The sequence below is a fragment of the Castor canadensis genome, chromosome X, assembly GCF_047511655.1.
Source record: "Castor canadensis chromosome X, mCasCan1.hap1v2, whole genome shotgun sequence".
Lineage (NCBI taxonomy): Eukaryota > Metazoa > Chordata > Mammalia > Rodentia > Castoridae > Castor > Castor canadensis.
In genome coordinates this window covers 124114925-124128214 of record NC_133405.1, presented here as the reverse complement: position 1 = coordinate 124128214, position 13290 = coordinate 124114925, and the positions used below count along the sequence as shown (strand labels likewise).

General features: G+C 32.1%; 1 protein-coding gene across 5 annotated transcripts in view; it reads left to right on the top strand.

Annotated features, from left to right (window-relative positions):
• Cnksr2 (connector enhancer of kinase suppressor of Ras 2) overlaps positions 1–13290 on the top strand; it is a 258842-nt gene that overhangs the window by 58230 nt on the left and 187322 nt on the right. For all 5 annotated transcript variants that reach the window (XM_074063315.1, XM_074063313.1, XM_074063312.1 and 2 more), the window contains exon 4: positions 7025–7112. In XM_074063315.1, coding sequence (XP_073919416.1) covers positions 7025–7112 — 88 coding nt within the window. The remainder of the gene's footprint in view (positions 1–7024; positions 7113–13290) is intronic.

The window sequence follows — 13290 nt, the reverse complement described above, 5'->3', positions numbered from 1 at the left end:
TCACAGTTGGTAGCTTTACTGTTTATTTTCAATGCATGGTTTACTTGTCTATTTTTAAACTATATCCTGCTGTTTTTGACACCTCATCTTTCTTTGCAGTTTTCTTTGGCTTTGCCAAATCCATCTTTATAGGGAGGTTTACAGGTTAATTTGTGTATACTATTATAATATTTATGGTGTTTATACTGTATATATAATATAATATGGAAAAATGTTCAAATTATTCAATATAAGAACTTTATTTTGCTATTTATAGTGAAAGTTTTTTCTCTCATTTTTAGCATTACTGCCTAATTCTAATTATTTATAAAATACCTTTTAATACCATTCTGTTTTGAAGTAATCAGTGAGATTTCTTGATATTGAGTACCTTTTATATATTTGTGGTATAAGCTTATAAAGTGATAGAGAAAATCTTTATTTTGAAAACAAGATTTATTTGAAGTCTTGCCTTATGTAAGAAAATGCTTAAACTTATTCCTTCTTCATGATAGGAAACTGTAGAATAAAATTTAATTCTGCACCAGGAAATAGCTACTGAGACCAAGAAAACTGTACCAAACACTGCCCATCAAATAACATGGCTCCTTTTTGTTTGGTCTTATTTCTTCTTGTGTGCTTCTTGCTCCTTACCTGGTACTACTTGTTTCAAGGAAGGGCAGGGGTATTAGCATCACTACTATTCCTGGACAAATAAGTAGTTACAACAAATAGATTTGAGAAGCAGAGAGTTAATGTGTAATATGTGACTAGTATATTCAAATTGATGAAACACTAAAATGTAAAGTGAACATATAAAGTAAGCAATACAAGAAAGAAAATACACAAATTTTTGATAAGATGTATGTATCATACAACAAAGCTTCAAAGCACATGAAGCAAAAAGTGATCGAAATCAAGGACATTATAGAAAAATCTACAGTTATTCTTGTAGACTTCTCTCAAGAATTGACAACACTACTATACAGAAAGAAAGTGAGTACTGGAAGAGCTAAACATTACCACCAAACAATAGGATATAATTGACATTTTTAGAGCACTTCGTTCAACAGCAGGAGACTACTAATTATTTTCAAGCATCCAAAGAACATTTACCAAGATAGAACATACCTGCATCATAAAACAAACTTCAACAAATTTAAGGGAATTGAAACCAGATAATGGAATCAAACTAGGACACAACATACTTCTAAGTAATCCAGTGGTCAAAGAGGAATTCTCAAGTAAAATAAAAAGAAATATATTGAATAGAATGGAAATACAACAAAGCATAATTTGTATTATACAGCTAATGCAGTGCTGAAAAGGAAATTTATAGAAAGGTCTCAAATTATTTATCTCAGTTCCCATCTCAGTAAAGTAGAACACTAAGATCAAATCAAGCACAAAGCAATCTGAATGGAATCAATAACAATGATGAGCAGAAATCAATGAAATTGACAGCAGAAATACAATAGAGAAATCATCAAAATTAAAAGGCCACTAAAGGAATGTTCAGATAAACTCTTTGTATATAAATTTAGCAACTTAGTTAACATGGACCAATTCCTTGAAAAATGCAAACTACTGAAACAACCCATGATGAAATAGGTGCTCTAAATAATCCTACACAGTAGTCCTCCCTTACATGTGGAAGAGATGTTCTAAGACCCCAGTGGGTACCTGATATTGAAAATAGTACTATACATATATACATACATATATATATATATATATATATATATATATATACATATATAGTGTTTTCCCCATACATACATACCTATAATAAAGTTTAATTTGCAAATCAAACTTTATGAAATTAACAATAGTAGCTAATAATAAAATAAAACAGTTTTATAATACACTATATAAAAGTTAAATGAATATGGTCTCTCTTTCTTTCAAAATATTTTTTGAGCTGGTCACTGATGGCTCACACCTGTAATCCTAGCTATTCAGGAGACAGAGATCAGGTTCAAAGCCAGCCCTGGCAAATAGTTTTCAAGAGCCTATCTTGAAAAAACCCATCACAAAAAAAGGGCTGGTGTTGTGGCTCAAGGTGTAGACTCTGAGTTCAAACCCCAGTACCACAAAAAATAAAATCTTTTTGTTCTGTACTCACCCTTCTTATGATGATAATGATGATGATGATGATAATGAGATAATGCCTGTGTGATGAGGTGAAGAGTGGTAATGACTCAGGCATTGTGATGTACCATTAGGCTACAACATTAGGGTATTTGAACATAAGCACCGTGATACTATAACTGTCTGATACCAGTTACTTAGTGAATAATGGACAAGTGGATACATTAAGACAAAGGGATGACTCACACCCAGGTCACACAGAGCAGGACAGTGCATGATTTTACCACACTACTCAGAGCAACATGTAATTTGAAATTATGCATTGTTTATTTCTGAAGTTTTTAGCTTAATCTTTTGAACCATGAATGACTATAGATAACTGAAAACACGGAGAGCAAAACTGTTGGAAAGGGGGAACTACTATAGCTATTAAAGAAACTACATAATACTTAGAAACTTTAGGATGGGGGGACAAAAACTCAATGCCTAGGTTATTTTAGTCGTGAATTTAATGAAGAAATAACATCAGTTATATACCATCTATTTCAGAAAATAGAGAGAGAACATTTCCCAACTCATTTTATGAGGCAATAATTATACTGATATTAAAATCCATCGAAGGCCATCAAAGACAATAAAACAACAATGGCAACCCAATATTTCTAATGAACTTAGATTTTAAAATCTTAGATTTTAATTTTAGATTTAATTTCATTTTAAAATCTTAGATTTTAATCTTAGATTTTAAAATCTTAGCTGACAAATCTAACCATTTATAAATATATGCTATGACTAACTGTGATATAATCTACGCATCCATGAGTTAAAGAATAAAAATAATGTGATCATATCCTGTTAACATAGAAAAACAAAATTATCAGCATGTAGGAATAGAGTAGAATTACTTAAACTTCATGAAAGGTGTTTATCTAACCTTACATTATGAAAGGCTGAATGGTTTCCTCCTAAGGCAAAGCTGTCTACTTTCACATATCCTATTTCATATCATATAGGAAGTCACATTCAGTGCAACAGGCAAGAAAAGGAAATAAAAGGCATGGAGATTGGGAAGTAAGAAATAAAACTTCCCTTGTTTGAAGATAGTATGTATATGTAGAAAATTTAAAAATGCAAAAAAACCTGTAAGAACTATAGCAAGGCAGTAGGATACAAAGTCTGAATACAAAAATTAATCCTATCACCATATACTAGCAATGAATATTTGTTTTTTTCCTTTTATTTCATCGTTTTTACATTACTCATATGTGTATGCATTGTTTGTGCCACTTCCTCCTCCTCACTTCTGGGCAGAACCTGTTCCAACCTCTTGTTCTCTGATTTTGTTGAAGAGAAAACATAAGAAATAAGAAAGACATAGCATTTTTGCTAGTTTGGGACAAAGATAGCTATACAGAGAGTTTCCTAGTGTTGCTTCCATGCACTTGTGAATTGCAACCCACATTGGTTCATCTCTGCCAGACCTCTTCACTACTTCCTGGTCCCCTTCGCATAGTGGCCTCTGCCAGTTTAAGATTACTATATTCGCTCCTCTACAGTGAGCACATCAACGACATTCAAGTTTTAGGTTGCCTTTCCTTTCCCTATTTCTCCTGTAGATGTTCTCCCCTTAGTGTGTAACCCATGTTTGATAATATTACTGTATTTGTTTTGGGTCTATAATCTGTATACGAGGGAGAACATGCGATTTTTGACCTTCTGAGCCTGGCTAACTTCGCTTAAGATGATGTTCTCTAGTTCCATCCATTTATTTGCAAATGATAAAATTTCATTCTTCTTTGTGGCTAAGTAAAATTCCATTGTGTATAAATTCCACATTGTCTTAATCTATTCATCAGTAGTAGGGCATCTTGGCTGTTTCCGTAGCTTGGCTATTGTGAATAGTGTTGCAATAAACGTGGGCGTACAGGCACCTTTGTAATAACCTGAGTCCCATTCCTTCGGGTATATCCCTAGGAGTGGTATTGCTGGATCATATGGCAGATTATGTTTAGTTTTTTAAGAAGCCTCCATATTGTTTCGCAAAGTGGTTGTACTAGCTTACATTCCTACCAGCAGTGTATAAGGGTTCCTTTTTCCCTGCATCCTTGCCAACATTTGTTGTTGGTGGTGTTCTTGGTGGTAGCTATTCTAACAGGAGTGAGGTGGAATCTTAGTGTGGTTTTGATTTGCATTTCCTTTATAGCCAGGGATGGTGGCCATTTTTTCATGTGTTTTTTGGCCATTTGGATTTCTCCCTTTGAAAAACTTCTGTTTAGTTCAGTTGCCCACTTTATTGGTTCATTGATTTGGGGGGAATTTAGTTTTTTGAGATCCTTGAATATTCTGGTTATCAGTCCTTTGTCTGATGTATAGCTATCAAATATTTTCTCCGACTCTGTGGGTGGTCTCTTCAATTTAGAGACCATTTCTTTTGTTGTCCAGAAGCTTTTTAATTTCATGTAGTCCCATTTGTCCATCTTGGGTTTTTTATTGTTATGCTTGATGGGGGTACATTGTGACATTTATAAAAGTTCTTACAATATATCAAATATTTCGTACTTGAATTTACCCACTCCACCATTCTCCTTTATTCCCCCCCATAGCAATGAATATTTGAAAACTAAATTGAAAAACATAGCACAATGTATAGTTGCTTCAAAAGTAATGTGATGACAGCATATAAATTTAACAAGGTTTCCACAGGATCCATATGAAAACTATGAAATACTGATGTATGAAACCCAAGAAGACCTAAATAAATGGAGAAACATACCGAGCTGATAAATTGAAAGAATCAAGTTAGGAAAGATATAAATGCTTCTCAAACTTCCCTGTAGGTTTAATGAAGCACATCAAAATTCCAGCAGAAATTTCTATAGATAGACTATCTAATTCTAAAATTCATACTGAGAAATAAGAGAACACAGTAGTTTTGAAACAAATTAACTTATGTTTGTAAATTTATTGTATTTTAAAAATTAATGACCTGATTTCAAGTTTTATTATATATACCTTCAGTAATCAAAATTGTGATTTTGGTGGAAATATAGAAATAGAATCCAGTATTATGCCTTTATAAGTATGGCTAACTGATTTTTGGACAAAAGAGCAAAGCAATTTAGTGGAGAATGATAATTTTCAACAAATAACAAAGGATGTTATAATACTTGGATAGGCACAGGTAAACCTCAACCCAAACCTCACACCCTATACAAAAATGGATTCAAAGTGAAATATAGATTTAAATATAAAAACTAAAGCTATAATACTTTTAGATGGAGAAATAACCTAGGGTCACATGAAGCTTTCTTATATATGACAACCAAAAGCACAATTCCGAAAAGAAGTTACCAATAAATTTGACCTCATCAAAATTAAAAACTTTTTAGTTCCTGCTAAGGACTCTGTTAAGAGGATGAAAAGACAAACCATAGACTGAGAAGAAATATTGACAGTTTACCTGTTCAACAAAGAACTTGTATATAGAATGTATTGAGAACTCCTTAAATTCAAAAGTATGACTATCATTAATCCCAACAGAAAATAGATAAAGAGCTTGAACAGACATTTCACCAAAAAGTATAGATGTATAACAAATTATGCACATGAGAGATGTTTAACATCATTAACTCTGAGATAATTATTAAGGAAAATATTGCTACTCTTAGAGGTAGATTTTATATATAATATAAATACAGATAATTATTAGAGAAATCCAAATTAAAACTATAATGACATGCTATTAAATAGTTATTAAAATGTCCACAATAAAAGATACATAATTTTGAAAAGTATGTTTTACAAATGTAACTGATATATCTTCTGTCTTATATGGCCAATCCTTTGAGATTGGGAAGTGCTTGCATCATAGGGTTTTCTAAAAGGAATCAATTTCAGTTTGTGGTGAGAAAGCAGCTCTTAAGTATTTCAAGTGAATTGTCTAGAGATCTCAATGGAAACAAATATAAAGCACGGAGGTTTTAGTAACTTGATACATTTTCACATCTATACCTTCTTTTCTGTTTGTGAGTTTGTTTCCTTTTCTTTAAAATAGACCTTCCAAATCATCATAGTAAGCTTTGGCCCCACAGAAACCTGATGGGCATTCACAAGCAAGAGAGAGGATTTGGAGTATAAGAGTCACTGTTAATTCACTTGGTAGCAAATACTTGCAAGAAAGATGCTACTGTCTATATATCAATATTGAAAATATAAACTTTAAACTAGAGCATAGTTATCATTCGTACACAAAATTGTTACCAAAAAGTGATATTAGTTCAAGATAAAATCTCGGTAAATTCATAGAGGTAGTCTATGCTTTTTAACTGTGTGAGAGGCTGGGCTCTAGATTCAGACTTCTGGGTTTGAACAACAGTTCCATCTCTTACCAGTTATGTGACTTTACACTAGTCAATAAGCATTTCTCCACTTAGTTTTCTCATCTGTAAAATGGGAATAATAGTGCCTATCTCATAATGATTGTTATAAAGATTAAGTTACTTAGTATATGTACAGCATTCAGAGTAGAAATTGGCACATAGTAAACCCGTGGGAAACATTAGCTATTGTGACTCTTAATTGTGAATATTTCAATCTGATACCATACTTAAGATCTTGCCTTCTTTTGAAAGTAGAAGAAAGTATTTTTTCTTAAAGCTTTCCTTTTCTGGTGTTTTATTTTGGATGTAGTGAAGATGCCTTGAAAGTAGTATATAAGAGGCTCTAAATATTAAGAACTTTAAAAAGAAAAATTTGATAAAAAGAAAATATTATATTTCTAAAATTTAATTCTCTTCCAAAATTTCTATTTTCTCTTTAAATAAGTCCCAAATTCTCTTCATCAGTATGTAAGCTTTAGAACAATTCATCTGATATTATTCAAAATCTCATCTTGGAGTATTGAATTTGGTACTTTCTACTCCTAGTAACCACAATTTTCCTTTTCCCTTTGTAGGTCACCATTTGCTGCTGTGACAGACTATTCAGTTACAAGAAATAATGTAATACAGCTCTGCCTGGAATTAACAACAATCGTGCAACAGGTATTAGCTGACAAACTTTGTTTCTGTGAATTTACTAGCAATTTCATATTGCATCAATGAGAAGTATCTTGCCAAGAGTTTATAAGATACTGTTTTGGAAGTCTGTGATTCAAGAACAAATAGTTCTAAAGAAACCAAATATATATTTACTGAGAAACTATGCATATGGCCCAATAAATAAGGATTTTATTTACCAGAAGATATATCCAAACTTCTAAGTACATCATTATAATAAGATCATAATGTCTATTAGTCTCATGCTTTCAATGGGGATGACTAAACTATATCAGTTTGATTAAATTAAACTCCATTCAGATAATAATCTCAAAGTTTTATTCTAAGACAATATTAGTTTCACTTACATATATATACATAAACATATAAATAATAAATTTTAACAATAATGTAATTACGTGAACTGACTTTTTAACTTTGAATATTGTGGTAGTCAAGGATCCCCAAATCAATGCCTTCAGGGGTACAGCAGCTAATATAAATGTTTGAATCAAGCCTCATATAAGACTAAGAGAAGTGGTAATGGTGGAGGGAAATTGGCTTGTAGATACTCTGCAGAAATCTATTTAAGTGTAATAACAATATACATCTAGGAGATCTAAGGCCTGTAGCCACCACTCTTTGTAAGTCTGATGTCAGCCTATTGCTGCTGCTTCTTTCTCAGGTTACCATGGTTATTATTGGATAATGATGCAGAAATAGGGAGAGCAAAGGATAATATATGGTCATGAAAAAAACTTTTGGATCAATTAGGAAAATTGGTGATTTAACTTATCTTTCTGCTTACTGTCATTCATTACAGAGATAGTTGGAAGGTTCTTATATTGCCTATATTTTCTCAAAGATGTAAGAAATCTTATTAATATAGACTTAAATCCTTCAGTATATTTTTTGTGCTGTATAGATTGTATTTGCACCATATATTTGAAGCTACAGGTTTTCAGATGTTGTTCATTACAATAGACCCTTAGTATCCATGAATATGTCATTCCAAGGAGATCACCATTGATGAAAAATCACAAATGCTCAGGATGCATAGAGTTTAGTACTCTAAACCTATACCATATCTATACTGTATCTACAGTAAATCTGAGTACTTGAAACCACATGAAGTAGGCTACATTACCATCAAGAATTACTGTTGATACTTCTCATCAAAAACTAGATTTTTATTTCATTCTCTATCTTGAATACTGCAGATGCTTGATTAATTTTCCCACAACACCACCCAACTTCTGCTAAAGACATCCCACCTACATATGTAAATATCACAATTATTATATGCCAAAAAAATAATTTTTAAAAGGGAAAAATACATGCTGCCTTTCAACAAATCAAATTTTCACATTATCATTTAAATTAAGATATTATCTACCCTTTTTGGCTTGGGAGGAGTACTATAAATTTCACCTTGCTTTTTGGGCACTATTTGCTTTTCATGAGGCATCTTTTTACAAAATTAAGGACAGGGAAACACTGAGCAGATCACGCAAAGTTTTAAACACAACTGGCAATAACACAGAGCTGAGAGCTTCTCCATGTGAACTGAGTTGCATAATGTATGTGTGGGAATTAAAAATTTTTGGTTTTGAACTTTCTTTTGTTTTTATTTAGTTATTTGACTGCACTTGGTCAAAAACGCATGTAATAAATCCATGAACAAGGCAGGCTTACTGTATAGCCTGGAGAGTAACTTTTTGACCTTTAATTTTGGAATACATCAGACATTCACCAGAATTATATCATGGGAAAGAGAAAGTCATCAATTTACTGCTATTATCCAAAGAGACATTCATGAAGATAGAGAATATTTTATTAGCTTTGAAGTTCCCAAATGGTCTAACTATATGTCTTCATATTTGATACTCAATTTTTATTTCAAATAACTCAGGGCCTACACCTTGAGCCACTCCACCAGCCCTTTATTTGTGGTTTTTTCAAGTCTGGGTCTCATTGAAGTATTTGCCTGGGCTGGCTTCAAACCATGATCCTCCTGATCTTTGCCACTGGGTAGCTAGGATTACAGGCATGAGCCACTAGCGCCCAGCACTGCTAACTTTGAAAATAATTTCAAGTATATTTATGATACAAGAGTGGATGATTTTCATTTCTTGTGTCTCTTCTAACCACCTAGAACTGAATTATCAGTTTGTTTACTTTTCAGTAGTGAACCAATACTTTGTTGTCTTGTAAACCAAGACAGCAATTCTAAATGGGAGCCATATGTTTTTTTGAAAAGTCTGAAGGAGAGTATCAAGGGATTTATTGTTACTTAATTCATACTTACCTAATGTTTTCTCATATCATAAAGGGATAACCAAAGTGATCTTGAAAACAAGTTACCTTTTAACTTTTACATGTAGAGTGAGGTCAAAATGGAGAGTTTTCTATGTTTAGAATTCACACGTTGCATAGCATACCTCTGTTACTAACTTTGAGCTGTTATGTGGAGAATGGCTACAATAATTTTCAGTGAATTAAGATCTACTATTAAGATTTGTGATGATTCAGGTGCACTTGGTGTCAGATATGATCAACCCACATGTTCTGTAATTTTGAGAACCTAACATGCAACTAATCAGTGATTTAGTTTTTGCCTATTTCTTGAATGTATGAATGCCTGCTATTGGCAATTACTTTGTAGTAAACCTATCCCATTCTTATATTGCCCTTTGAGACTTATGTTCTCAATGAGACTTTTCAGTAGCTGTACTATTTGGCTCAACATTCTCTTTAGGAATATTATTTTAAGGTAGTAGTGGGTTTAAATTTTGCTATTTATAGGTCAAGAAACAGTAAGTAGAATAGAAAGAGATACTTTTATAATCTGAACTTTAGGTACTGTAAGTACAGTACTTGGCCAAACAATTACTGAAATACTCTAAATGTACTCAGAACGTAGGACTTTCTGTACCCTCCACCTACTGTATACTCATTTTTTAAGAGGATGCCATGCCCTTCTTAGGACATTTTGCTCTCACATTACCTACTTCTTTTTTTTTTATTCAGTAGCTCATGACATTCATCAGTTAACTTCTACCTCATTCTCATTTTCCCATTCCCTGTCTTGTTCAATGTGTCACTTTTAAGATGCTTTTAAACAAAATTTTGTGTTCTTGATTCTTGCCTTGACCACCCCATCCCAACTTACATCTGGTTTAATGTCTCAGTTCTTTTGCCATGTCTCTCTGTTGTATCTTGAAGGCGATATTAGACATAAATTTCTTAATAAAATATGTTTTCATGACCTCCTTGTTTAACCTACTTTGAGGTATAAAACCAGTCACATTCAGGCTTGTCATTCTAGATCAAAGCTCCAGTTTTGTCACTTTCAGAAATTTCTCACTGTTTCCAAATTGATTATAAACTTCTCTCCTTACAATTCAAAGGAGTCCACACATTATTCAAGCATTCCTTCAGTTTTGTCTTCCAGTACATCAGTGCACTTAATTGTACTCTAGCTCATGTGGATGATTTATCATTAGCAAAATAGATTTTACATTCTTTCTTTTTGTGTTGTGAGACCTTTGTAGAATATGCCCTGTATATCTTTTTATCCCACCTATCAAAATTATGTCACATCCTTTAAGGCCTTTTGGAAATGCCACTTCTCTTAACTTTATTTTGCATAGCACTTTACATCTTTTCTATGCTACGAATAGTAATTATCCTTCTTTATGTTATAAATGCCTTGAAGACAGGAATAATGTCTTACTCATTTTCATATATAGTTCTGTTAAAAAGAAATTGACCTGAACAGAATTATCCTCTGTGGTCAGCATGTTCATTTGTCTTTTCCTAAGAAAAGTTTAGACTTAAGTGCTTGAATTTGTATTCACTTTTATTTACTCTCCTATATAAAAGCATCTGTTTCTGATATTCATATAAGAAACCCTAGAGATACACATTACTTTAAATCTCAATTTATTCATTAGTTAAAATAAGAGTATTTGGTCTGGACAATATAGCTTAGTGATAGAGCACTTGTCTAGTATGTATAAGGGTATGATCCCCAGCACTGTAAAAAATAAATATAAAAATATATCAACTCTTATAATCATTTCCTAAGGCTACAACAAAAACAAAAAAACCTTTCTGAAACATTGTACAAATATATAACACATATATTTTTAGAGAATTTAATTATACATACAATATATTTGTGCTCTTAAATCATCTCCTAAATGCTATTTTATTTTTATACTGTTAGGTGATCGCATCACTTTTCAGTACTAAGATTTTCTGGGCTCTTTTCTATTACTACCCCTGGTACCAATTGATAGATTAAATAATGAAATAAAACAGTTGGGTGTTTGGTTCTTGATAGTGAGACTATTGGTGATTTCATGCCGACCCTACTTTTTGCATTTTCTTATTCTCCTAAAATGAATTTAAATTATCTAGAAAAAATTCAATGCTGTGTACATTGAAGAAACAAAGTTTCACAAAAAGCATAGCATAGACAGTACTAAAACTATATTTTAAAATAAATTACCTAGCTTAGGAACAGTTCATGTCTAATTAATTGTCAAATTCAGTCATTCTATACCTACTATATATTCTGATTGCTTGGAATTGTATGAAGTATCTGAAAACAAAAATTAAACTTAAGCTGCACTTAAAGAGGCCAATTTGAATAAGCAAGGTGTAGACTTTTTTTTTTAAAGTATCTAGGGCATGCATTTATTACCAGGCTTTCAAGAAATCTCATCTGAACAGTTATGATGATAGTTATGCTTTGAAATGTGCTGTGCTTCAAATTATTTTTCATTCAACTTTAATTATTTTTATTCCCTTTGCAGCAAGACGAGATGATCAATATCTAAAAATAAAATGTCACAAATGGCTTTTCCTCCTTCTTAACACAAAGGGGTGGTACTATGAAGTAAGTGAAAAGTGGTCACTTATAGTTGAAATAATGCTAAAATTAGAGAAAAAGATGTCAATTTCTTTTGAAACCCTCCATTTGTATGAATTTATTTAATCTACTATATCTATTTTACTTATTATTCCTAGTTTTGATGGCTTCAGATAGTTATATTTGAAGTCTTTTAAAGGTATTTTTTTCCCTAACACATTCTTCCCAAATCAAGTTGGTTATAACACTTAGGAGAAAAAAAAGAGAAACTGGTTTTAAAGTCTTAAATGGAAAGAATTCTCACAAAGAACTGAAGCTTCATTTAGAATACTGTCAGCAACTGAATCAGAAAAATGAGACAAGTACCCACGCACTTCTTGTCAGCATTGAAATAATTGTCATGATGCCTGTCTTAATGGGTATCAGCATAACCTAAAATTATTCTACTGTACCATTTTTATATTCTCCATTTCAGACACAAAAATGATGAATTAGATTGTCACTAGCTAAGAAATGAGAACAAAGGTGTCGATTTGAATTTGGGGAGAGACCCAGCCCTGTTGCTTCATGATCATTTCACATTGGATAAGGCATGTCACTGGTTGCATCATCTACAAACACAAATAATCACATCTGTCTCAAAATTATTGTGAGAATCAAATTATAAGTAATTAAAAATGGTTGACAAATGTCAAGTGAAAATCAAAAAGAAAAGTAATATTTAATGCTGCCAAAGTAGGTCAACTTGCAGTGTTAGGCTGAAGAAAGTAACATTATAAAATGGATGAGACTTGATAAGATGAAATAGAATAACAAGTTTTTTAAAAAGGTAAATGTAAAGAGATTTTTTTCTATTTCGTGTTAGTTTTCTTTAGCTGCATTTACAGTTAAAGATGAATTGCACGGTGAGGAAATTATTCAAATGTGAAACATTTAATATCAGATTTTCAGGTTTCCTTTTTGAAATTCAAGTTCGGTCAATATGTTTTACCTGAACTGGGTCCCTGTAAACTGTGTTTATTGAAATCTCCTTTGACTTTCTTATGGGCTTGCTCATTTTTCAACCTTTTTAGATCCATTTTTCATATCCTTAGGTATCACTGGTTATTTGAATAATGTTGGAAATATTTTACAGAAAACTATACCGAATAGTTGCAGTCATCCCAATGTAATTATACAGAAACAATTAGTGCTATTGCCTTTCTATAATAAATAGATTTACTTAGGTGGTTATTCTAACTTTCTGACAGTTCGCTTTATTTTGTTCCATATTTACCTATCAGTGTATTTTGTTTATTTCTAAAT